Genomic DNA, 27251 nt, shown 5'->3' with positions numbered 1-27251 from the left:
GGAACTCACAGAGATCTACATACCCCAGCTTCCTAAGTGCTGTGTGCCACTACATCTTAATTATTTACTCTTTTAATTTGATGATAATGATGATGATGTTGTTGTATGTGCCCTGTGTGCACATGCCCATGCATGAGTGAAGTCAGTGAACAACTTCTCTTGCTCCACCACATGGGTTCAGGGAATTGTGGTAGCAAGTACCACGGAGCCATTTCTCTGGCCCTAACATTTTAAGTCAGTCAGTAAGTGAGTCTGTCTGTCTCTGTCCTCTGTCTCTCTCACTGTGTGTGTGTGTGTGTGTGTGTGTGTGTGTGTGTGTGTAGTCCAGAGGTCAACATCAGATGTCCTCTTGTTACTACCTAATTCTTTTTACACAGGGTCTCTCATTAAGACTGAGAGTAATGGATTTGGCTAGAGTTGCTGGCAGTGAGACCTCAGAATCTTTCTGTCTCTGCCCTCTAAGTACTTATTTTTAGTGTGTACCACCATGCCTGTTTTTTAAGTGGTCCTAGAGATTTAAACCAAGTTCTCACGCCTGCACAGGAAGTGCTTTACTCATTGAGCTACTTTCCTAGTCCTTACAAATTTTTCTAAAAATAATTTTTCAGTATTTGCTGAGTGGATACTGAGGGCTTTGCTTCTGAGTGTGTGTGTGTGTGTGTGTGTGTTGCAGATATTTTTATTAATTCTTAGAGAACTTCATGGAAATTAGGCGTATCATATTCATCCTTACTTTTTCTTATAACTCCCAGATCCATTTCCACCCTGAAAGCCCCAACTTTGTCTTTTTTAAATAGCCGAATCCAGTTTGTGCTGCTCATATACATACTCCTGTATAATATATATACATATACACTTGACCAGCTAAGGACCTCCAGAAGATACCAACTGTCCATAGCTCTTCTGCTAAGGGTTGGGTCTCACCAACCCCTCTCCATACTAGAATGTCGGCTGGCTATTGTGTGTTTCTAAAACCAGTTAAGCCTTGTTCTGAGCCAGGCATGGTCCACGCTTAAAATCCCAAATACCAAAACAGAGGCAAGAGAATTTCATGTTAGAGGCCAGTCTGTATGTAATAAAGATCCTGTTTCAAAAATGACAAAAGAAAAAAAAAAGCCCTCTTAGCTATTTTAGTATACAATATATATAGTAGAGAATTTATCTTATAAAATCAAACTTTATATACTTTATCATCTACTGTGATACCTCCCTTCTCAGGGCAAGCTAGCTAGTTTCTAGAGAGGTTCTTTACCCTTATGTTCTATTAGAAGACTTAAATACTTTTCCTGCTGAGTGATAAAACAGGCATTTTGTTTCTACTTATGAGCTGTAATTGCTTTATAATTTAACGTGGGAAAGGTAACTATCACTGTAATTATGGTTCAGGTCATGTCATTCTTTGTTGGCCAGCCAAGATGCTGCTACTACTTTTGGGTGGTGGTAGGGCACCTGGTGAATGTGTAACTTTGTCTAGAGTAATGCACACATACAAGGATTAAACACTTTTGTAGTTGGGCATGCTTATAACCCCAGGAGCAGTGACGTGTGTACAGGAGGGTAGTGGATTTATGGGCATCTTTGGTTGCACAGCTGTTTCAGTACTGCACCCCATCCCTCCACCCCTACCACCCCCCAAAAAGAAAAGAAAATAGCAGGGTGTAGTACATGCCATACTTATAATTTCAGTACAACAGAAAGGCAGAAAGATTAGGAATTCAAGGCTAACCTGAGCTAATAGAGCTCAAGACCAGCCTGGGCTACATGAGACCCTGTCAAAAGGGATGTTGGGTGGATGAAGAGGTTGGAGAGATGGTCCAGCAGTTAAGTGTACCTGCTGTTCTTACAAAGGACCCATGTTTAGTTTCCAGGACCCACATGGCCACCTACACCTATTATAACTCAATTCTAGGTGATCAAATGCCCTCTTATGGCCTCTGTGGTTACCAGGCAGACACGTGTTGCATTTATATAATAATATGCAGGTTAAACACTCACACATATAAAATAAATCTTGTTATTTTTGTTCTTGAGATAGAATCTTACTACATAGCCTTGACTGTCCTGGAACTCACTCTGTAGACCAGGCTGGCCTTGAGCACACACAGAGTGGCTTGTGTTGTTTGTCTGTATTGACTGGATTCCCATGGTCTTGCCTGATTATGCTTTTCTCTCAGTGCAGCACTGCTTAGCCGTCTCCATGTGGGGGATGGGGTTGAGGATGTAGCTCTGTGGTCAAATGCTTCTCGTATCTGAGACATGGTCATGGGTTTGATTCTCTAGTACTGGGGTTACAGTGGAAATCCACTTATTCTAGAAAGTAGTATTTTTATTTTTTGTGTTAAAGAGATCATTCCCTGGTATCTACTCCTTACCCCCCAAAAGAAAGAGAAAAGTTCATAGAGAACTCCATGTCATAGACTCTCGTGAGTTCTCTATGTGTGTGCCTTCACTTGACTGCCTGATATGTGTCAGACAGTGGTATGGATTTTGAGGATACAAGATGAGTGTTTAGTAGCACACACGAATTCCAGCCTCTTGAAGACAAGGTTGGATTATGAACTCAAGTCCAGCAAGGGCTGGTACCAAGACCTTATCTCCCAAACAAACAGAACAACCTAAACAAAGCTGATTTTGAGATGACATCCTCAAATGAGATAGAATTAAATTGGCTGGGCTCCAAGAAGGTTGTGTTTTCTTGGGCAAGACAAACTATAAGTGTAATAAGTCAGTGACATAGTATGTTAGAGGGTAACACTGTGCAGCTGAGTCAGACTGAGTAGCGAGGTAAGTGGTCATTTTTTGTAGGCTGCTGACATTAACCCTGGCTGAGTTGTAGACGTGAAGGGGTGGCTCATGATACAAAGGAAGAGGAACATTTCAGATTCAGAAACAGCCAGAGGGGAACATTTTGAAGTAGATTTGAGTGTCATCTTTACAGACAGAGGTCCCTGTGAGTTAGGACAGTAAGCCAAAGGGAGGTGTTTGGAGATGTGGACAGACAGATTGTGGACCATGGGGAGCTTTTTTTTTTTTCCTTTTTTTTTTTTTTTTTTTTTTTTTTTGAGATAGGGTTTCTCTCTAGAACCCTGGCTGTCCTGTAATTTAGAGACCTACCTGCTTCTGCCTCCTGAGTGCTGGGATTAGAGGCATGTGCCTCTACTGCCTGGTGAGCACTTTGGATTTTGTATGGAGTAAAATTGAAAACAAACCCTAATATGAAGTAGACTGAGTAGGATCCTTTAATGGTTTTATGTTGGAAGTAGGTAAGCTGTTAGAGAGAGGCTTAAGTCTGAGGGTAGTGTAAACAAATGTTTGTCAACTAAGCCTAAGATTTTAGCAAAACAAATATTATTTGCTGATGTTTTCTGCTTTATTACTTTTTTAAATTATTATAGGGACTTTCAGTTACCTTGATGATGTCCCATTTAAAATAGGAGACAAATTCAAAACACCAGCGAAAGTGGGTCTGCCCATTGGCTTCTCCTTGCCTGACTGCTCACAGGTTGTCAGAGAAATGCAGGTAAGTGGTGAATTTTGGTTAATATTAAGTGTACTAAAGACTTGACAAAGCTCTTTCTACGTCTCCACCATCTTGTTGCTTCTGTGAATGCTTCATGATAACACCTAGAGCTCTGTTTACATGTTTTACACATGCATGGGTTTTGTTTAACATGTTTAATTGTGCCTGGTACTAAACAAATACCAATTATCCATGTTGCTCACTCATCTCTTTCCTTTATTGATGTCCTCAGTCAGCAATGCCAGGCAATGTTTGTCTTCAGCTGTGCCTCACACTTCATTCTAGCACACCTCAGTCTCACCTGAGGTCATAGTAGCCTCTTTAATTGGCTTTGCTTGCAGTGTTTTTCATGTCATTTTTAGAATCATGATTTTAGGGTTTTAAAATTACTCAGTTTATAACTCATTAACTATTATTAAATTAAGCAGAGGGACATCAGGGTTTAGCGGAACACATGTTCCAAGTCATCAGGAGATTGTTGACTATAGTTTGTGTGTCACTGTCTATACTTGACTTTCCCCATGAGTTATGTCTACAAGGAACAGTTTCTGACTGTACAGAAAGCTGTCAGTCTGTTAGGACTCCTTTCTCAACCTTTCCTCTAACCCTAACCCTAACCCTAACCCTTTCCTCTGTAGATATCAGTTATATATAAATACATAAAGTTACATCTTGAGCAAAAAGCTAAGTGCTAGCTAGCTCCTTCAGTGTGCATTCATTAATTAATAATCAACTGCTTTTGGGAGGTGCTTTTCTGAGGCCGGGGGAGAGTGACATCCTCAGTGTCCTCAAGCTGTGTAGAGCTTAAGGTGATAGGAAAGCAAAAGAGCACAGTGAGCTCACACTTCGTCCTGTGATGTCAGAAGACTGTAAAACCGCATTGTGGAAAGAAAGGTTTGTCTCTAGGGACTCACTAGGGAAGGCATCAGTATGCCACTTTGGAAATATTTTGTCTTCTACAGTCTGTGTTCTGAACTTTCGATGCTTTGTTTTAATAGCATAATTTACTCTTTCAAGCCATATGCTTTAGTGGGTTTTCTTTGTTTGTTTTTTGAGACAGGGTTTTTTTTGTAGCCCTGGCTGTCCTGGAACTCATATGTAGCCCAGGCTGGCCTCAAATTCACAAAGATCTACCTGCCTCTGGCTCCCGAGTCCTGGGATTGAAGATGTGGCCACCACTGCTCATTCTGAGCTTCATATATGTTCATATTTTGTAAACGTCGTGACATGTAATTCTAGAACACATTATTTTCCCAATTCTGAAAGAAACCTGCTGTGGCCTTTATGATAGTTGTAGCTAATTTAAGATTTTGTTATTAGAATCCAAGGCCAGAGACCTCACTCTGGAGGCTTCCTGTTTAGTAGCTCTGTCCATTCATCTCAAAAGGCCAGTTGAAGAGATGAATGTGCTGAAGACACTTGGGGAAAGTACTAGTAGGCTGGTTACTCAAGCCTGTTATCCCAAGAGGCTCACAACCATCTGCTCTGTATTGTACGTTGTGCCTTACTTCAGCATCAGTTCAGAATTGGGCCCTGTTGATAAGAAAGTTGCTGTTAGACATACAAGGTATGTCTCATGTCTCTCCTTCTGAGTGCCTCTCTTTCACCTAACTCAAAATCTTTAATAAAGTGTTCAGCTCTGCTTTAAGAAAGGAAGGAAGGAAGAAAAGTTGCTGCTACCTGGAATGGCAGTTTTAACCTTTGGAATAAGATGTTTATGTATTAGATTTCTTGTTCCTAGACCCATGAGTGCAAGAGAGAAGAGAGCGTTGGAAAAGGACAGTTTACACTTACTGTGCTTTTCCTTACTTTTTGTACACTGACTTACCCAAACCAAGAGTCAGTACGTTTAATGGAACCAGTTTCTAAGTGACTGTTATATTTTTGTTAGACTAGTGGGCCATTACTGTGGGCCAAGTAGCATTTCTCTTGTGGATGTGCCACATTTTGTATATTGTTCAAATGGTTGATACTGTGGTAGTTTTTACTTTTGACTATTCTGACCAGCATTGCTGTGAAGATTTGTATGCAGGCTTCCCATGGTTTTCATTCCTCCATGTGTATGTGCAAAGGTAGAATTGCTGAGCTGCCATAGCTACACTTAGAGGGACCATCAGACAGTATTCCAGAGTGGCTCAGTGTGTCGTAGAGTGTCCACTAGCACTGCAGGTGTATCCCAGTGTCTGTGCTCTTGTCAACCTGTGATGTCAACTGTCTTTTTCATTATGTACTTCTTTGTGGGTGAGAAGTTGTGTAAGCATCTTTGATTTGCATTTTCCTAATGATGCTAAGCATCTTCAGTAGTTTTGAATACTGGATTGATACTCTTTTCAAGAGACATCTTTGACCAGATGGTAGATTTTACTTTCCTTGATCCATCTTCCTAATAATTTTTTATTGGTAATACTGAATAGTCATTAAATACCTTTCTGTGTATTCAGTCCTGGTAATAACATTTTAAAAAACATCTAGAGCTGGAGATAATAGCTCAGTGATAGCATGTGTGCTGGGTTTATCTCCATTCCTATGTATGCATGAGTGTACACGCATGCATTCACACACACACACTCAGAAAAATAACAGCAAGAAGTGTGATTTTTGCTAGGAACAGACATACATGCTGTGATCTCATACTCTTGGGAAGCTAAGGCAGGAGTTTCATTTTCATGTTGGAGTTTGGGGCTACCCTAGCAACACGAAGAAATCTGAGTATCACCTCTCAATTGCTGGTAGAAGTCTTCATAGAAACAACTTAAGGAAGTTTATTTGGGTCATGACTTGGAGAAGATAGTCCATCATGGCACGAAGGCATGGCGCTGGGACTGGCTTCTGTCTGCTGCGACATGAGTGTGAAGTAACTAGTCACATTGAGAAGTCAGATAGGGGACAGTGCTCCAGAGAAACTCCTCAGTCCCCTAGCTCCCTGGCCCCATTCTTTGAGTCAAGCCCCACCTCCTAAAAGTTTCACAACCTCCCAAATTAGGGGCATTAGCTGAGGACTAACTGTTCAGTCACAAGTACACTTCACATTCAGACTTTGATTTTCTACTTCTGGGCCCATAGGCTTATGGCCTGGCATCTGGGCTGGGCTCAGAGCCTCCTCCAGTGACCTCCTCCTTCACTCAGGCCCGCCAGCTACAGGTTCCATGGCTTCTTCATGCTCCTTCTCATTCCTCGGTGACCTCACTGATGTAGTCAGAAAACTTGCTCTAAGTATCACATTTTTGCCACTTTTCATTTTGCTGGGTAACTCTTGGCCATCGAAAAGCACTGATAAGCACACAGGACCACCCCCCCCCCCCCGGTTGTTTTTTGTTTTTAAATTTCCATTTTGTAGGAGGCTGGCCTCAAACCTAAAGAGATCGTCCTATCCCTCTCTCTGCCTTCTGACTACTACTTTAGATTCTTTGTGACAGTGTCTCACATATCTTATCCTGTTCTCAAATTCAACTTTCTTTCACTGCTTCACAAATACTGAGGTTACAGTAGTGAGTTGTTATGGCCTACTTTAAATGTTTTGCTTTCAAATTATAAAAACTAACCAATGGGCCTTTAATCCCAGCACTCAGGAGGCAAAGGCAGAGGCAGATGTACCTCTGTGTTCAAACTAGTCTGAACACAGTGAGTTCCAGGACAGCCAGGGCTACAGAGAGACAGGAATCCATCGGCATGAGTCAGTAAACTTACATATCATTTAGAGAAAATGCCAGATTTTTATCATACTATTCAGAATGTCATATAATCTTTTTTTAGATTTAGTTTTTATTGTAAAAACATGAGTAATTTGTCTGCATGCATGTGTACATGGATGTATAGTACATATCTGCTCGTTATCTACAGAGGTCAGAAGACTGTCAGCTCTCTTTGAAGTAGAGTTAAGGACTTTAATCTCAGCAGCACTCAGGAGGCAGAAGCAGGCAGACCTCTGAGTTTGAGGCTAACTTGGTCCTGGGAACAGAGCTTGGGCTCTTTGCAAGAGTATCAGATATTCTTAACTGTTGAGCCATCTTATAGCCCCAAAGTTAAGATTTGTTTATTTCTAGAATGCAACTGTTCTTGCATTGCACTTGATTATAAACAAACGAAACTATAGAGAAGAAAGCTGAGGCCAAGGGGAGAAACTTCTGGTGAGTTGATAATGCTTTTCTCTGTTCCATACTGTACTCTTGTTCTCTGTCTCTGAGACAGTCTTTACCTCAGACTGTTCTCAAACTCCCTGTGTAACAGAGGTTGACGTTAAACTTCTGATGTTCCTGTCTCTACCACCCAGTGCTGGGATTACAAGCATGCACCACTGGGACTGGATTATAGAGTGCTGGGGGCCAAATCTAGTGTCTTGTTTGTGAAACAAGGTTTCTTATCACCTGAGTTCTAGCAGCAACAGCATTTTACTCTCAGAACACATGATTAAAAAACCTTTTCTCTCTTTTCCACATATTCTACATTACTTTGATGATTAAAAAACACAAACAAAAACAGGTCCAGCAATGTAGGTAAGTTGGTAAGTGTTTGTCCAGTATCTGCAAAGCTTTGTGTTTGACCATATGGATTGGATGTGATGGCAGACACCTGTAATCTCGGAACTTTGGAGATGAAGGCAGGGGGATCTTTGGCTGTTTTGTGAGGTTGAGGTCAGCCTAGGTTACATGTAACTCTGCCTCAAACAACAACAACAAAACAAATGAAAACCCCAAAAACAACCAAAATCCCAGACTCTCAGTTAAGAGTGTTTTAGAAAACAGAAGCTATTTCTAACTATTCTTAGAATAAAAATTTGGGAAGTTGCCTTATTAGAGGTTGGTTTTCCTCTGAGTGAGGTGCACACCTGTAATCTCAACACTTAGGAGAGCCAGGCTAAGACTGAGCTACACAATAAATTTGTATAGTCTAGACTACTCAGTAGGATTTGTGCAATTTGTTAATGGTGATCATCAAAGGATGTAGCATCATTGAAGTCTCTGGGGATGTCTGTGAGCGATTATCTAAATTAACCGAGGTGGGAAGACCTGTGCTGGATGTGTAGGTGGTGCCATCCTGCTGGGTTCTGAACTGAATAAAAAAGGTACAGCCTGCTAATCCTGGCGATTGTTTCTGCCTCCTCTCACTGCTGGTACAAAGACCAGCTGCCTGAAGCTCCTGCCCCTGTGCCCTCAGACTGTGAGCCCAAACAGTCTTCCTCCCTTAACTTACTTCTGTATTTCTCACGGCAATGATAAAGGAAGCATTATACTGTCAGATTAAAGAGACCATGAGGTTTCTCCAGTTAGAAGCTCTATAGAGCTCATGGCTGTTTCCACTCTTTTGTTTATGGTACACAGAAAAGACAGTGCCTCCCCTCAGCTCCCACTCCCACCTCTACAGAGCACAGCCACAGGAATGGGGACATGAATTTTTAGTGGCTGTGTGTGCTTAGGTGGTTTTTTTTTTTCTTTTCTAGAATGAGCTCTCAGCATCTTAAACTTACCCCAAGTCCTTTGTGTCTTTACCATGCTTCCATCTTGAGCACTCACACTACATTACTTAGCTCTGTCCTGTTAGGGTGAATGCCAGGGATTTTGTTTTTTTGTTTTTGTTTTTTTCTTTCTCTGTAAGTTTTGCTTTATAATGCTGTAGATATTTTTTAAGTATGGCAATGAGCATTTTAAGGTTTTATTAAGAAACTATAATGTTTATTTTAAGTAGGGTTACCTAGAGCCCAGCTGCCTCCTGCTTCCACCTCCCAAATACTGGAATATTATTTAAAATCTCTGAGTATAGATTGCCGTCTACCCTGGACCTTCATATCTTCTGCTACTGAGTGGTTACCCTAGTCTCCTGTCTAGGTTTCTCTCTCAAATTATGATCCTCCTGCCTCTGTCTTCCACATGGGCCATTATGTTTGGTTTCTGTTTTCCTCCCCTTTTCTGTTTTAGAAGCAGGAAGGAGACTTATTAAGACTTCTAAAGAAGAACAGATAGCAGATAAGAGGGCCTCCATATTCATCTGAAAAGTATTGACTACTACTGCTTCATGGTTCAGTGTCTTTCTTGTGCAGGGCTATGCTAACCTTGTTCCAGTTTCAACAAGTGTATTGCTGAACAGAACACCAGGTTCTTAATAAGTCTCCTTGGATTTTGACTGAAGTCTATTCATTATAGCCCAGTAGTGGAGTAAGAGCATAGAGCTGGCCTGCTTCAGATCCAGTACTTCCTGGCTTTATGACTGTGGGCATGATCTCTTGTAAAGTAGGGATAATGGTAATTACTAAGTGTTTTAGGTAATATGGAGAGTTAACCTATGAAAGGTGTTCATGGGCTTACGGTAGAGCACTTCTCATGTACAAGGCCCTGGGTCCGGGTCTCTGGTTCTGCTAAAGCAAACAGAGCAGAACAGCAAGTTCTTTTATGGTGCCCCCAAACTTGCCCTTCAGGGTTAGGTGCTGTCATTATTGAGCATAGGATCTCTGAAGGATATTGTGCTTCATAACAGAGAACCAAAGATGGTCAGTGGGGTTGCTGCCAGTAGAGAGCACATTAAGCGTGTACACATTAAAGCTATGTACTTGAATGTATGCACCAGTAGATGGGTCATCAGGATAGCTTCCTTCCCCTAGCCATGTAGAACTAGGGAGGGGAGAGGCAAGAGAAGGTCTGATGTGTAGAGTTAATTTATACAACTAATGAGGGAACATGATTTGGACATTGGAAATCTCAGTGTTCCTTAGTGAGGCTCAGCCGTGTGCTAAAGTGCTGCCTGCTGTACTTCACACTTAGAGGACTCTGTTGGGTAGGGAAGAGCAGCTCCTGGGTTCACGTCTCTCTTTGCTATGTCTCTGCAGTATGACTTCTCCTTGGAAAAGAAAACCATTGAGTGGGCTGAGGACATTAAACTAATCCAAGAAGCTCAGCAAGAAGCAGAGCGGAAGGCAGAGGAAGCAGAAGCTAAAGTGAATTCTAAGAGTGGTCCAGAGGGTGACAGCAAAGTGAGCTTCTCCAAGACTCAAAATACAGCCACCATGCCGCCTCCTATTAACCCCATCCTTGCCAGCTTACAGCACAACAGCATCCTCACTCCAACTCGGGTCAGCAGTAGTGCCACAACGCAGAAAGTTCTCAGTCCACCCCACACAAAGGCAGATTTCAATCCTGCTGACTTCGAGTGTGAAGAGGACCCATTTGATAATCTGGAGTTAAAAACCATTGATGAGAAGGAAGAGCTGAGAAACATTCTGGTAGGAACCACTGGACCCATAATGGCTCAGTTACTGGACAGTAACACACCCAGGGGAAGCTCTGGATCTGTGTTACAGGATGAGGAGGTCTTGGCATCCTTGGAGCAGGCAACTTTAGATTTCAAGCCTCTTCATAAACCCAATGGCTTTATAACCTTACCACAGTTGGGCAACTGTGAAAAGATGTCGCTGTCTTCCAAAGTGTCCCTCCCCCCTATTCCTACAGTAAGCAATATCAAATCTCTGTCCTTCCCCAAACTTGACTCTGATGACAGCAATCAGAAGACAGTCAAGCTTGCGAGCACTTTCCATAGCACATCCTGCCTCCGAAGTGGCGCATCCCGGAATTTCCTAAAGCCTTCCACCCAAAGCAGTGCCAGTGAGCTCAATGGGGACCATACTCTTGGGCTTTCAGCTTTGAACTTGAACAGTGGCACAGAGGTGCCAACACTGACATCCTCCCAGATGCCTTCCCTATCTGTCTTGTCTGTGTGTACAGAAGAATCGTCACCTCCAAATACATGTCCCACAGTAAGTTTTCAGTTCTAACTTACATTCCAAAGTTGTCTCCAGTGGTCCCATTTAGCAAAGACTTGCCTCCCACAAGGCTGTGTTGGATAGTGCGTGGGGAATGGCTTTGTTTTCTGATATAATTCTGCTTATTTTCCTGAGGGCAGCTTAGATATTTAGTTTTAGTAGTTCTTCAGTGCTACAGATTGAACCAAGGCACTCTGAATTCCCAGCCAAAATTTGCTTAATGTCGACCTCCCTGAATCTTTAAGATCTTTGTAGATATAAGGGATAACACAACCCTTGTGAATTGTATTTCCCTGTCAACTTTGGTTCCTTTTAGTGCTATTATGTCTTAATAGGCTTTGTTTTGTCTTGGCAGTTTTAGTTACGACAAGGTCTTACTATATGGCCAAGATCTTCTACCTCCACCTCCTGAGTGCTGGGATTACACATGTGCATCCCGGTGCCTGGCTGCTTAGTTGTCTCCAGTACCCATCGAGGGCTTGAGGATGTTCCTTGTTGCACATTACACCCTTTCCTAGCTTGCCCACCCTACCTTTTTTTTTTTTTTAAGATCATAATGTGGCTCTTTGGAGTTAAATTTCTAGTAACAGTAGAAATCTGTTATTAAAGTCCGTAGATTGTAGTTGTGTGATTCTTCCCCTGTCAACAGTACGCACTGGGCAGTCTTGAGAGAGAGGTCCAAAAGAAACCTGTACTCACATTTTTAATATATTACGATGGATTAATAAAAAGGTAACTTTCATCACCCTGAAGAAAATCTATTTTGCTACACAAAATGGGGGCCAAAGGGGCAGTTTCTTTGTTACATGGTATATATAAGCTTAGTTCCTGATGTGGTGTTGGCAACTTCAGAACATGTTTCTATATCCTGAGGCATAAATCTCAGAAGTCCCAGAGGCTCATGCTACACTAACTCATAGATGTTTTTATAGCTTGTGAAGAGCCAGGAAGGAGCCTGTATTGGCACAAGACTACAACAAGCATTGTTAGCTGGTGGAAAGATGAAACCCTGGCCTGCTGTACTAGCATACCATTCTGGCAGCACTCTGGTGAATGGCTCTCCTGGCTTGTAAATGTGCCAGAACCTGGCCCAGTTAAATTTGACAGACTGCCGGGTACTGTTTTCTCTTTAGAGTGGGCTGGATCCTAATTCTTCCTGGCCCGTTGCTGGGCTCTGGTCAGCACTGAATTCTTTTTCTTGACATGTTAGATGCTTTAGGTAAATGAACGTACCCTGGAAAGGTAGGGGTTGCGCAGCCAGCCTTATTTAGATGAGCCCTTAGAGAACAAAACCAGAGAACTAACAGTGGAGCTCTCTCTCAACCAGAACACTACCATTAGCCATTGTTTGTCCAGCCTGACCTGACCTTCAGGGTTAAAAGAGGTCTGTGCCTTGGTGAACTCACTTTCAATTCATAGGTATGAACAGCTGGAGTTCTGGCGTTCCTTTAAGGGAGTCTTGATCATCTTCCTTGGGGACAAAGCCTGGCTCCCATCTAGGCCTTCATAGTGAGGCTTGGGAGCCCTCAGTGAGAGAAGCATGTGTCTCCATGATCAGTGGTGCCCAAGGCCCAGAGTGACACCCCTTCAAATGGGAACGCTAGCAGAGCTGTGCCTGGAACCAGGCTCTGACGGTCTTACATGGCCTTTTTCTTTTCTTTTTGAGACAGGTTTTCTCTATAGCTCTCAGTCCTGTAGATTCTGTTGAACTTTATCTTTGCATCGACCAAATTCACCATCTGCCTGCCTCTGCCTCTGTTGTGTGCCACCACTGCCAGGCTAGATGGCTTTCAGTTTCATTATCCACGTTTTGGCTTCATGGTTTCCTGTATGTATGAAATAACATATGACCTATGTTAAGGAACTCATAGGTCCTTTTCAGAATAGTCATGCAGTGGGCCTTCAGGGCTGAGTGAGGCGCGGTGTCCCCTGGGCCACTTGTCCATTCCACACACTCACACTCAGGCTCCTTCCGCATGCAGTTTCTGTAGCTCACTTTCCACAAAGACTTCTCTGACTAAATTTATTAATTATAGCTATTAAAGAAACTATAGGACCTATTGATCTTTACATTTTCTTTTTGCCCCTTGGTTTTTGAAGACTCAGTCCTGGCTGCCTGGATCTTAGGGGCAGGAGAATTCTGCTTATACCTCCTGAGTGCTAGAGTTATTTAAAGTTATCTTTTAAGCTGTTCCAGCATTTAGAATCCTGTTTAGTATTTTATATATTGCCATTACTTAAAATCATCAGTGTGGAGGTCGAACAACTTTGGAGCCTGGTCTCTCCTGCCATCTTTACTCGGACTTAGGGTGGTGAGGCTTGGATGAGAAGTGCCTTTAACCTGGTGAGCCACCGTGCAGAAGGCAGAGGCAAGACAACCATTGAACCCATGAGCTTTTGTCATCTTTTCCATTCCCCATTTGTTTTTATTCCTTTTTTTTTTTTTTTTTTCTTTTTTAAGACAGGGGTTTATGTATAATACTGGCTAGGTTAAAACTCACAGTATAGACCACAGTGGCCTAGGTCTCACAGATTTGACTGCCTCTGACTCCTGGAATTAAAGGTATGTATTACAAACTGATGAGCCCATGAGTTTGAGATCAAACTTGGGCAAAATGTCAAGGAATTAAAACCAATCCACTATCCAAAGTTTTATATTATAAAATAGCTCTTTACATCTCCTTTTCTCCAGCTCTGTAGTCAGGTATTCTGAACTCACTAAACTCTCCTTCATTTATTCCTTTCTGAGGGAATGAAGGGAGTTGTTGCCCAGGTTCCCCTTAGATTCTGGTGATCTCCATGCCTTCATTGCCCCAGTTGCTGGACTGTAGGTATTCATACCATTGTGTCTGGTTCTTCAATCATCTGCTAGGATTTATCCGTTATCTCATATAGCTGAGTGTGTGTGTGCGGGCGCGCACTAGGATTACAGCCATGCACCACCATGTATGCTAGGGATATAATTCAGCTCGTCCCCACTTGAGTCATCTCTCCAGCCCTGTCCTTGATGTGCCTCAGCCTCCTGAATGCTGGGATTGCAGATGCACACCACCAAGATGAGCTTTGCTCCTTTTCTAGTTTTGTTTCCTAGTTTCTCTTAAACTATGGCTGAGATTTCAGACACAGGTTGGTCTTTACAGATCTGCTGGAGATCCAGCCCTGGGTTCATAACTGTGAATGTTTTCTTACATTTTTATACACATTTATTTTGTGTGTATGTGGCTATAGCACAGGTGGAGGTCAGAAGACAGCTGGTGGGAGCTGGTTCTCTTCTTCCACAATATAGTTTCTTGGGGTCGAAAAGTGATCAGGTATTGTAGCATGTAACCTGAGCCATCTCTGGGCCCTTCCTTTTAAAAGATGGCTTTATTTTTATGAATGTTTGCCTGCGTGTATGTATGTGCACTGTGTATGTGCCTAGTGCCTGAGGCAGTCAGGAGTGTTGGATCCCCAGGAACTAGAGTTACAGCTGTGAGTTGCCATGTGGTGCCCTCCTTTGCGAGAGCGTGAGTGCTCTTAACTGCTGTGTCGTCTCCAGCATTCAGAGATATCTGAGGCTAGCTTTGTTGACCTCCACTTCGACCTGTGGAAGCTTTTGAAGCCTTCCACCCTCAGTCTCTGGAAAGTTTTGTTGGACCCCCTGGATCTTTACAAACTGAGGCTTAACCTGACATTTTATGTTTGCTAATAACTACATTTTGTCTTTTTATTGAAAAAAAATTTTAATGAGGTATGACTGACAGAATTCGGTAATAGTGTTGTATCTGGGTCTGGGGGTGTAGCACACAACACACACATTAATCATAACCATAGATTAGAACCTTGATGAACGACTTCAAACACCCAGGTACTAGTAATTTTGACACGGGATTGTTTTTTCTTCTTTTGGAGATATCTTGCTGTATAGCCCAGGCTATCTTCAACTTGAGGACTTTCCTCCTCCTTAAGCCCAGTAATAAGGCATCCCTTTAAATATTGTCCTTTTGGGATCTCCTTTATTAATGTGGTTCCTGTTTTGATTAATAAAACATGTGAAGGAGTCATTCATTTATTTCTATTAAGCAAAGTATTTTCAGTCGTAATATTTAAAAAGGAAAGGATACTTTGCTCAGTCCTAGTATTTAAATTGAGCTAGAGAGATGGCTCAGTGGTTAAGAGAATTTACAAAGGACCCAGGTTTGGTTGACTGTATATATAGATAAGCTCACATATTTTTATGTATATTAATGTTTTGCCTACATATTTTATATAGCACATGCATGCCTAGTATCTGGGGAGTTCAGCAGGTGTTGGATTCCCGAATCTGGAGTTATGGATAGTTTTAAACTATCATGCAGAGGCTGGGTACTGATCCCAGGTCTTCTCTGAAACAAGTAAATGTTCTTAACTCTCTTTTTAGCCTAAGACTTGCATTTTAATATTCACAAAGACTAGGTCCCTAGAAGTGTATAACTAGATCAAGGGATTTTATTAGGCCTTCCTACAGCCACACTTGCTTGAATATTCCCAACAGTACAGCTGTTAGAGGACTTCACATTCCAAAAGACACAAATGTCTACATTCTAGGAAGTATTCATGGGGCTTTTTAAAGGGAGAAGTGAACACAGTGCTGAATAGTTCTGGCTTTTTGGCTGGGCTCACATAAGAGCTGCCTTTACTTTTTTTAAGCTGGTGTCTTAAAACCTGCTTTCAAAACCAGTCTTAAAACCTGAGTGGCAAAGGTATGTGCCTTCAGAATCCCAAATTTCCCAGCTTTTCTCCTTGGCTGGTACTCAGTACCTCTCTTCTTTCTTCCCCAGGATGACTGGATAGCAACCTGGCCCTCAACTCATCTTACTTTAATCTTGTTTTTCTATTTTCAGGTAACCCCTCTAAATTTCTCAGTGTCACAAGTGCCCAACATGCCTAGCTGTCCCCAGGCCTATTTGGAATTGCAGGCTCTGTCTCCGAGTGAGCGGCAATGTGTAGAGACAGTAGTCAACATGGGCTACTCATACGATTGTGTCCTGAGAGCCATGAAGAAGAAAGGAGAGAATATTGAGCAGGTGAGGTGCTGGTCTACAAGGTGTGGGTGGAGGAACACGATGGCTTCAAGTCAGGGTTGTGATTGGGTTGAGTGCCTGCAGCTTCAGCCTCCTCCCCTATGGTTATGTGGAGACTTGGGGTATCATCAGGGAAGCCAGAAGCTCAGCAGTAGTCCTTCTTGGAGAGTCTAGGAGGGAGCCTGGGGGTGGGTACTGGAGCTATTGTCATTATCCACCCCTTTGTACCTCCAGAGAGGACAAAACTGAGCATATGGTTAGATATTTTAATCTACACTTCTTTTTTAGGTAGGGTCTTGTGTAGCCTAGGCTGCTCAGAACTGAGGTAGCTGAGGTTGGCATTGGAGTCACAGTTCTGAATGCTAGCATTAAAAAGGTATAGCCTACTAATCTTCTTGCCTTACCTCCAGAAACTTTTGTCATGGCTCTGCAGGAAGTTCTGAATAGCATACTATAGTTTTCTGCCTTGGGGACATTTTCTGACATGCACTGTATTTTTCTAGGGAACTATTATCTTACCCTGGCTGAGTTGATATTCTGGGGGTTGAGTCAGCTGTGACACTACCTCCTTTGGGATGTGACTGCTCACTTCTAGAAGGGTGTGCCAGTTTGTTTACCAAGTAGTTACTGAGGTTATGCTGTGCTACACATTCAAGGCACTAGTTCTGATGACTGGACGGGACAGGGAGCTGACTTCACACAGAAGGTCTGGTCTAAAACTCAACGCAGAAGTGACAGTAGGAGCTCAAGCCTTGTTTCTTTTCTTAGATTCTCGACTATCTCTTTGCACATGGACAGCTTTGTGAGAAGGGTTTTGACCCTCTCTTAGTGGAAGAGGCTCTGGAAATGCATCAGTGTTCAGAAGAGAAGGTAAGAACCCGTATGCATTCACAGGAATAGAGTTGACTATCCTGTACTCCAGGGGCCCTGCACTGCCTTCTCTTACTGTAGGCAGAAGCAGTCAAAGACAGGGTCTTCAGTGTGCACACAGGAGGATTCCTGCATTTAGTATAGATGAAGCATGACGTTGAATCCCTCAAGCAAGGGGAAGTTGAATTGTGCTAAAAGCCAGGCTTTTGGAAGGCTGTGGCCACTGCTAGTCTCTCTACATTCCCTTTATCTAGAAAGCGTCCTTTGGGGGTTTAATACTTCTTTGTCTTGGTGGGTAGGGGCTCTTTCAGAGGTCAGCAAGAGGTTAGTTAGACCCACGAGACAGGCTGAAGGATACAGATCCTTCACCTGCAGTACATCTACATTCAGCTGGTCTGTGTGGCTGAACCCTTTCTGAAAAAAATTTTGTTTTCCTTTATCCCATAGATGATGGAGTTCCTTCAGTTAATGAGCAAATTTAAAGAAATGGGCTTTGAACTGAAAGACATTAAGGAAGTTTTGCTATTACACAACAATGACCAGGACAGTGCTCTGGAAGACCTCGTGGCTCGGGCTGGAGCCAGCTGAGACCGGGCTCTGCCATGGCCTTGCCACAGCACCACCGCTCCCCAAGAGGCCCTCGCAGCTCACTTGTGGGGAAGACGGGACATGCTTCCAGATTTTCTTTGGGGTTAGAAGGTCAGATGTGGAGGTGATACTTGCTAGTCTCTGTGAGCCCAGGCCTGAGCTGGGGGAAAGTAGGAAGATTTGGGCATACATAATGCCCTCTACTGGTTCCTTTAATATTAAACAGATCTGTATTTTTAGAAGTGTCCTTCCCACTTTGGCCTTTCAGAAAGAACACTTAGTTCTTTCTGGGGTCTCTATCTTCTCAGCCAAAACCTAGCCTGGCTAGAGTGGGAAGACAAGAGAGCAGACTGCTGCTGCTTTGGGGCCTCTCTCCTGTACCACTGGCAGACTGGGCTCTAACCGAAGTGGAATGCAACTCAGAGGTTCTTCCGGGTCCCACCTTCCCCCACAGCCCTTAGTGTTACACTGGTTCTGGAATGTCTCTGCGGTACAAAGATGCACTTTTCCTCATGGGGCAAAGTCTGCCTCTTCTGCCAGACAGTTCCCATGTGCCCCTGTTCAGACTGTTTCTTTTGGCTTAGACCATAATCCTCTGCTGCCCGGGGCATTGGAGCCCCTGTGCTAGGAAGCTGTCAATTTGAGTAATCATTGGCCCCTTCCCAGAAAACAGGCCACGACTTGTCACTCAGCACTAACCCCCAGTTCTTGAACAGCTTCCTCCAGCCCTACTTTAGGATGACACAACGAATTAACACCTAGGCTAGAAACCATTCTCTTTGGTTTGTTTGTATTATGTTCTACAACATTAAAGATACAAAAGGATCTAATACAGTCTTGAATCTAAAGTAATTTGCTAACTATTTTGATTCTTCAGAGAACTACTAATAAAAATCTAAAAGGTACGCCATGCTGCTTTAACCTCTTTATTTGACTCAGGACAGTGGGAAGACAGATGGGTAGCACAGCCACTTCAGGCCTGGGACAAAACCTAGTTTCCCCTTACATTTCAGTACCCTTTCCCGTGGAGGGTCATCCTGTCTCGTCTGGTTTTTTTTGGTTTACAAATACAGACCCAAAGAGCTGTGGAACAAGGGTATGCTTTTTTGCCAAAATGGAGAAAGGGCATACAGATTTCAAGGTGCTTGTGAATACCACCAGTCACAGGCAAGACTAAAGTGCTTCCCTGGCTCTCAGCTGTGCTCCCTAAAGTCTCTAGTCCTTACCTTTAGTAGAATCCCACATCCTTCTGGTGCTCTTGGCTGGGAATGGTCTCTGGTTTTTAGTGGTGATGTGAGAGGTTATACAGCCTTAAGCTAGGAACAGGCTGCCATCTGGTGGTCAGTTCAAGCACTGCCTGTGGCTGGCTGACTGTTTATAGTCTTTCAGCTCTCGAATTAAGCCACTGGCCTTTTAAATAGAGCCATATCTCACTATAGTCCAGGTGTTCTTTGAATTTATAGTCCATATTCTGCCTCAGCATCCCAAATGCTGGGATTACACATGAACAGTGCCACGCCTGGCTTATCTTGGCTTTTTAGCTGTAACATCCTAAAACCATAGAGTTCTCCTTAAATTATGTGGTAATGGCTTCAGGGCCCGGGCTATGACACATGAATCTCAGGTTAACTCAGAAATGAATGGACTCTTGAAGGTTCACTCTGTTAAAAACGTGACTCACTAAAGTTCTTGTGGATCTCTAGCAACTGTGTAGAAGCCTGGAGTAGCTAGTTGTAATGGTGGCTACATCTTTAACCCTAGCACTCGGGAGGATCTCTGTGACTTGGACTGCATAGAGACTGTCTCAAAGTGGTCTGTGTGGGAGGGAGAGACAAGAATGACCCTTGGGACTTGTTAGCTAATTAGTCTGGGTTCAAAAATAAGGTACCTCATAATATCTGACACTCCCCCCCCCACAGTCATATAGCAAGAACTCATCTGAAGAGTGTGTGTGTTGTGTCACAGACAGGAGCTAGGATCTGCCACAAGAACTATGCTGTCAACACCGTCAAAGCTGGACTGCAGGGAATAAAATGTAAACGTAAAGCATGCAGTAGCTCTTAAGAAAGACATCAAGAGTTATTCATTAGGGTAGAGGATTTAACTCACTTAGCTCAAAAAAAAAAAAAGTTGTTCACCTTATAATCTGGAAAACTCAATCTGCACTTTCTGCTGGGAAGGAGTTCACCTGACTGCCTGGCTGGTACTAGTGCTGTAGCCTTTGAAGACAAAGGCACTGTATTAAATACCCCAGTCTCATCCTCAAATTTAGGAACATCTAATTAGACCAAGTATGCTCCTACAGATACAAGTTAGCAAGGTGACTACACTGAGCCCCAGATAAAAGGGAATATGAGGGTTTTCATCCTGGTACTTTGTTACAGGTGGCTCTGTAGTTGAAACTGAGATCCATGAGGTCTGTCCCTGAGTAGTGAGGCCATCCAAGGCCATGCATGGCTAGGGTGACACTAGGAGTCAGAGAGCCTCTTCCAGCCCCAGAGCACAGCAGTGCTCACCCAGGGCGAGATTCTCTAAGATACCAGAGTTCCCTCGGGGGCTGCAGCTGGCCTGTTGCTGGTGAGGTAGAGTCGTAGCTGGCTTCTCAGACTTTGGATGCACTTGGACTTCAAAGCCATGATTTCATCCAGCTGGGTCACAAAATCTTCAAAATCCTGAGGGGGGAAAAAAAAAACAAAACACAACTGGAGATTTTTCTCTTGATGACTCTGCCAGATCCTATTTTCTTCTAGTCTTTCACGTTTTTCTTAATGTATATGAATGTTTTGCCTACACACCACTTGTATGCCTGGTGCTAATCATGGAATTTAGAAGAGGACATCAGATTTCCTGGGACTGGAGGTCTAGATGGTTATGTGTCACCACGTGGTGCTGGGTCCTATACAAGAGTAACAAAGAGCTCTTAACAAAATGCTCCCTAGTCCACCTAGAAGGAACATTTCAGAACCTGAGTCCCTCCTCCCCAGGGGAAAACCTTAGAAGTTTCTATGGCTTTGGGTGGGACCCCTTTTCTGCATTTGAGACACTTTATAAGTGGAGACTATATTTTGGAAAATGGTGTTTATAGTAGCCATAGGGACCATTTAGCTCAGAGTGAGCAGTGTAGCACCATCTCCAAGCTCTGCCTAGACCCTCTGAGGGCCACAAGGCCTCAACAGTTAGTGCAGAGCTGTGTTATCTACACCATAACAAACATGATCCCTGAACAAACCACAATTAATTTTCAGTAGCCCGCATATCCATTCAGTAACTACTTACATTAGAATCTATCTGGGTCAATAAGGTCTCCTCCTTGAAGTCTAGCTCAGCCATTTCATCCAGCTGTTCTTGGTGTGCACGGATAATCACCTGCCTGGGAACATGTTGAAGAAAGGAATCCTTTTGGTTTCTCACACTCAGGGACAGCCTCATTTCCATACTAGGAGCTGCAGTCTATTCCCAGTGTGATAAGACCAGCTGGCCACTCCTTGCTAGTCAAGGGGTAACCCACAAGTTACAGGAAAAGAGACTTCTCAAGCTGTCCCTGCCTCCCCAGGTGCTTTACAGGGGTTGCCTGTTTCCCAAAGCTTCCTTTAGAAAGGCTATAAAACAGTGACAACTGGTGTGTCTGGTACATGATCTGCTCTTATTTTTGCTTTCGGAGGGTTCAGGACCAAAGCAGGTCCAGGCTAAAAGCTGAATGATCTGCTTTTGGTCAAACTCTAATGAGCAAACAACATGGAGCAGTAAGTTTGCCCAGTGCTCCTTTCTATGCAAGGCCCTCTGTTACTACATTAGATAGGAAAGGGCATGGGGTATTGAAGGGGCTCAAGACTTAAGAACAAAGTCCAACTTACTGTGCCTGTTCCGGTGTAAGTGAACAGAGTGTGCCCAAGACCTTTGAATCTAAGCACCTTGAGATTGGCCTTCGCCTGAGCCATGAAATGTCCTTGTCGTCATGAGGCTTGCTGGAATCTGGGGAAGAAACAAGCTCCTGCCAGTTAACCCCTGTAGAATGTTTTCTCTCCTTGGCCCAGGGATGACCAACTCCATCACTCCTTCCTATACTTGAGGTGAGGAAAGGTGTAGAATAGGGTGCTCGAGAGTGTACGTTGGAGGGGGGCTTTCTCGGGAATATCAAGGAGCCACCCAGTTCTTCAGCACTGTCTTCATATTGCTCATCACCCACATGATTCTGGGGCAATTTGTCAGGTGAATGCTGATGGATGGGTGATGGGGACAGAGCTGGAAGATCACCACTAGGCCGATTGTCAGGAGGAGATGAAGATAGCCACAGACACTCAGTTGCTGAAGACACTGGCAAGGCAGCCTCTGAATCATAAGATGGTACTGTGTGTCCTGCTGCTGGCCCTCCTACAATCTCAGCCATGAAACCATAACCAGCTCTATCCTGGGCAGTTTGCTCCAAGGAAGAAGGGTCCTCATGGTTGGGGGTCTCTAGGAGGGACATAGAGAGAGGAGCCATGAGTCCAGAAGCATTTGCAGAACACATATGTATCTGCTCTCCAGAGTCTTCTTGGTAAGGAGCACCGCTGTTCACTGTTTCTGGAGTCTGAGTCACTCTGTTTTCACTGACTTCTCTTAATGGTGTGCAGACTCTGTCTCTTTGGTCTGGGGATCCAGAAACAGCCATGTGGGACAGTGGAAAAGACAGCCCACTTTCCAGTGATGGGGATAACAAGCTGCCCTCAGCTTGCCCAGGGACTTCGCTTCTGAAGGCCTCCAGTCTGATGTCAAATGCTTGAGCTTCAACTGTTTTTTGGTGATGCACAAAATCTACCTGTGAAGAGATGTCCTTAGAAGGTGGTCCTGAGGAGGCGGGGTCTTCCTCCTTGCTCCGGTCTGGGCACACCATACTTTGGCTGTGACTTTGACTGAGTGCTCCTTTCCTGTAGCCAATGATGGGGTTCCTGGAATACACCCAGCTGTCAGCTAGCCACTTCTTACTACCATCTGTCTCAGAGCTGAAAAGCAAGCACTGCTGCCTTTCTGCTGCCTGTTCCTCAGGGCTGTGCCCCCTGTCCTGATGAAGGAAGAAGGAGCTCTCGCTCTTTTCCAAGGGGATCCCCTGTTTTACGGTCGGCAGACTGGAGACATGTGAGAAAGAATCCTCACTGAAATCACTATCATCAAGGTCCTCAGCCTGGGCTCCATCATGGTTCTCAGGATTAGAATGGAGAGGAAAGACAGTCTCATTCTGGAGCTGACCTTCTGAGGGCCTGTGCTGGCAGAAAAGCCTCTGCAGTGGTTGGTATTTTAGCTTCTGCTTGAGGAGAGGTGGCTGCTGGAACTGCTGGTGGTAAAATCTCAAATGTTCCTCTCTTTCCTTCTGCTGCAGAATGGGGTTTGTCCAAGCTTCAGGGACAAGCCTGGCAGGTGTGGCCACCTTGCTGTCCTGAGTGGCTTCTAAGTGGTGGCTGTTACCAAGGAGCTGAGCTCGGGACAGTAGCTGCTTCTGCACTGGCTGTACTGGCTGCACCTTCTTCCCTCTTGCAGGCATCCTGACACGCAGCAGACCTTCTTTTGGGCCTGGGGCCTTGCCCTCCCACCCAACAGCAATCTTGCTGCCAATCTGACTTTTCTCAGAGCACAATGGTGCTGACTCAGCTCCCTTTTTGATCAAATGGCCAGGTCTCATGGTTCCTCTGCAAGGGCTAGCCTTCATGCCCCACTCTGGGGTGGGACTCCCTTGGGAGCTACTCTTTTTACTAGGGGTCTTAGGTCCAGAGGCAAAGGGGATGTTGGGAGCATGGCTGGCCAATGGGTGGGCTTTAACTCTTATGGGACCTGGAGTCACAGTAAGTGACTGCTGAAGTCCCAGCTTAACTTTTTTGGGGGAGCACTTATCCCCTGGCAGGGTGACAGGGGAGCTCTGAATTCGTTTTGGAGAGGAGTTTGCAGATGTCTGATTCCGACTACCAGCTGAAGCACAACACTTAACGCCTTTCTTTAGTTCCTTCACCCTGTAAATGACCATTTAAAGTTAAAGTCTGCCCGTGACTCCTTTTGTACAGCTTCCAGAGAATTAAACATCAACAAACAAACAAGGAGAGTATGTCAAAGATTATGAGTTCTTTCTTACTGTCAGAAAATAAGAGGAAAAGGCATATTCTCTTTTAACATGAATGCTAGCTATACTTGAACTAAAAGAGAAATGTCTCCTGAGAATATAAACATGTACACAACAAAATATGACTGAAAAGTTTGCAGCCCCACATAAGGGAGGGGCTAGGAATGAGAACCATGCTATATTCATGCAGAGCCTGCCATGGGTCCTGAAGATGGGCCAACTCAGGAATTCATGTCTACCCTTCACCTGTAATCCCAAATCCTGTAGGGTGTCTCTGGGAAGGTGAATTCCCCTTAATCTGCAGTTCAGCAAGCAGAACCTCCAAAACAAACTAGCTTGTGCTAGTCCTGCTAAGGGAAAGATGATATATGTATTTCCACCATCCCTAATTTAGCATCACTGGCATTCTGTTTTGGGTAAACTTGTTTATTATAGAGGCTCTGTGTATTGGAAATATTGGGTAACATCTGTATTTTTTTACCCAGTAGCACCTTTCCCCAGTTGGGGGCTGGAGAAATGGCTCAGAGGTTAAAAGCACTGCTGGTCTTGCAGAAGACCCACCAAGTTCAGTTCCCAGAACCCACATGGTGGCTCATGATCCTCTGTAGCTCCGATTTCAGGTAATATGTTGACTTCTACCGACACCAGGCACACATAGGGTACGTATACAGACAAAACACTGATACACGTAAAATAATCGAAAACACTTTTAAGTGTTTTAATTCTGTAAGAGACCAACTGTGAGGTGAATGGGAATAGTGCTGACAGATACCAAGCCCTTCAGACAGAAGCCTGACCAGGCAGTTAATGGGTGTTAGCTCAGAGCAGTGCGATGGCTCAGTGGGCAGAGGCCCTGGCCGGCAGCTGTGAAGACCCATGTGGCAGAGAGCACTAACGGAAGTTGCCCTCTGACTTCCACGCATCCCCACACCCATTGCCCCTGCAATTTTTTTTAAAGAGGTGGGTGCTACCTTTGCTCTCAACTTTCAGTAAGTCCATGGACAGTTCCTATTTTTCTTTGGGCCTCCTTTTTTATATGTCCACGTTGGTCATATACAAACACATGGAACCTAGATGCAATCTGACATCCCCTCTTTTCCCTCTGTAGACCAGGATGGACTTGAACTCAGAGATCCACCTTCTTTGCCACCCTGATCAGAACAACCTGATATCCTATAGCCAACTTACCGGTCAGCGTAGCGCAAGGTATTCAATGTATGCTCTGTGGCTACATTGCTTGGGGAGATGTTGGCGATCATGCAAGTTTTGGCATTGCCAATGAAGGAGTCCTTCAGGACCTATCCAAACCAGGAGACAGGGCAATGAACAAAGGGCATATTAATTTCTTATATGTGAAGATGCTGGCCACAGCTTGATCCATTCACAAAAGACATTTTACAAAAGAAGAAATTCATTAAACTGGAGAGATGGTTCAGTGGTTAAGAGCACTGGCTGCTCTTGAAGAGGACCTGGGTTCAGTTTCCAGCAACAACATGGTAACAATCTGTTACTCCAGTCCCAAGGAATCTTCTAGTTTCTAGGCACTAGACATGCAGGTGAGCCATATACATGAACTTTAAAAGGAAAGGCATTTAACCCACAAGCAAAACAAAAGGTACTTAGCAGTCTTCAGAGAAACAAGCAACTAGAGAACTAGCTAACATTTATGGTGCTGAGGACATGGCTCAGCGGGTCAGAGTACTTGCTAATAAGCAAGCACGAGGGCCTGGGTTCAAGTTCCCTAACCTCCTCTGCAGTCTGGTCATTATCCAGACAACAGAAAGAAGGTCCTGTATTTGGCTGTCCTTGTAGTGCAGACTGAGGCAAGAGGCTCCCAAGTCAAGACTTGTCTGTATTACAAAGTGAATTCAAGGCCAAGTTGTACACCTCAAGAATACTCTTATATTGGGACACCAGGACTGCAAGATGGGAGCATTGCTCATGCCACTGTGGGAGAAGCAGCTCATGGAGGTAAAACTTGGGAGAGCTGCAGAGCTGGATACTGATGTTGGATTTTACCCCTAGTGGCCTTGCAGGGGCCTTTCAGAGAGGTTCTGACCAAATTACCACAAGTACATCTGCTCGGAAAGGCAGCATCTCAGGGATTAACCTACGTGGTTTTCAGCTCCTACATTTCTTACAAGGAACTCAAACACAAGTGGTGACTCAGTGTCACTGAAGAGGGGTCACTGTGGAGGCACTGCATGGCTGAGTGTAACTACCTGCCCCGCTCCAATCCAAGAAAGAATTCAACTATGGCTACTGGACCCTGAGAACTAAAGTTCTAAAAAGGTGACTGATTGGTTCATATAAAAAAAGTAATACTCTTATGTCAAAATGAAGATGTAAACTGGGATGTAGCAGTGGTACAGTCCCTGCCCCTAGGTCAGTCACAGACACTAACTATCTGTGCAGCTTTACCACGTAGTGCTTTGTTGTTCAGGTGGGTTGGTATGTTGTCCAGGTTGGACTCAAACTCATGGTTCAAGCAGTGCTCCTGGATTATTCTTCTGAGTAGCTGGGCTGACAGACATACACAGCATGCTGAGTCCCTCCCACATTCCACTTAGCAGTCTTACAACTATAACAATAGTAAATGGTCAACTCAGGTATACTCTTCTAAATGGACAGTTAATTAAGTTATTCCCAGTTGTATGTAATATTTGTCTTTTAAAACCTTCCCCATGTAGAAACGATGCTTTAACAGCAGGCGGCATGACATCTCCTAACACTGTCCTGCCATCTCTTCCATCCTCACACGTAGAAAGCCTGTTGCAGTCTTTTAAACTGAAGTCATTAACTTATTTAACTGAAACACTAAGTACCTCACCACGGTTATCTTATTTACAAAGATTCAGTAACTCTACTAAATAATTTGTGTGTGTGTGTGTGTGTGTGTTTTCCTCCAGTGCTGAGGATTAAACTTAAGATCTGGTGTATCGCAAACGTTACCACTGAGCTATGCCCCTGGCCTATTCCCCATTGTTTTGTTGGTCAGGGTAGACAGACAGGATCTCATTATATTGCCCAATGTATGGGTTCAAACAATCCTCTGCCTCAGCCTAAGTTGCCAGGAATGCAGACACAAATCACCATATCCAGCAATTTATGCTTTTACAGATGTAGTCTTGCTATGTTATGCAGGTTGGTCTTGAATTCCTGGGCTTAAGTAATCCTCCTGCCTCAGCTTCAGGAAAATGGCACCACATCGGCAAGAAGTTTCTTTACACTGGAAGAATTTAGAAATGTGGTGTCCTAGTTCCTTTTGTTAATTTGCCACATCCTAGAGTGACCTGAGAAAAGGGGTCTTAAGGGGTTTCTCAGGTCAAATTAGCCAATGAGTGACGGGCTCTTGTTAACTGAGATAGGAAGACCCAGACAAATGAGCTGCACCAT

The 27251-nt window shown here is 43.9% G+C and overlaps 2 protein-coding genes across 3 annotated transcripts in view; one reads left to right on the top strand and one right to left on the bottom strand.

The window, feature by feature from the left end:
* The window catches only part of UBAP1 (ubiquitin associated protein 1), a 36396-nt gene extending 17724 nt beyond the window's left edge, over positions 1–18672 (top strand). The window contains exons 3-7 of one of the 2 annotated variants that reach the window (XM_080940375.1): positions 3435–3520; positions 10338–11261; positions 16130–16312; positions 17078–17179; positions 17627–18672. In XM_080940375.1, coding sequence (XP_080796501.1) covers positions 3435–3520; positions 10338–11261; positions 16130–16312; positions 17078–17179; positions 17627–17767 — 1436 coding nt within the window. In that variant the 3' untranslated portion in view covers positions 17768–18672. Of the gene's footprint in view, positions 1–3395; positions 3521–10337; positions 11262–16129; positions 16313–17077; positions 17180–17626 lie in introns of both variants that reach the window. The other variant, XM_080940374.1, reaches the window with a different exon arrangement.
* Positions 18673–18719: 47 nt separating this feature from the next.
* KIF24 (kinesin family member 24) overlaps positions 18720–27251 on the bottom strand; it is a 33496-nt gene continuing 24964 nt past the window's right edge. Inside the window, exons 10-13 of the mRNA XM_080940249.1 lie at positions 25044–25153; positions 21622–23748; positions 21044–21137; positions 18720–20439 (exon numbers count right to left, since the gene is read on the bottom strand). Of these exons, the coding sequence (XP_080796375.1) occupies positions 20299–20439; positions 21044–21137; positions 21622–23748; positions 25044–25153 (2472 nt within the window). The 3' untranslated portion in view covers positions 18720–20298. The remainder of the gene's footprint in view (positions 20440–21043; positions 21138–21621; positions 23749–25043; positions 25154–27251) is intronic.

This window comes from Micromys minutus (genome assembly GCF_963924665.1).
Source record: "Micromys minutus genome assembly, chromosome: 28".
Classification (NCBI taxonomy): domain Eukaryota; kingdom Metazoa; phylum Chordata; class Mammalia; order Rodentia; family Muridae; genus Micromys; species Micromys minutus.
The sequence above is the reverse complement of the archived record's forward strand: the minus strand, read 5'-3'. Positions and strand labels throughout refer to the sequence as shown.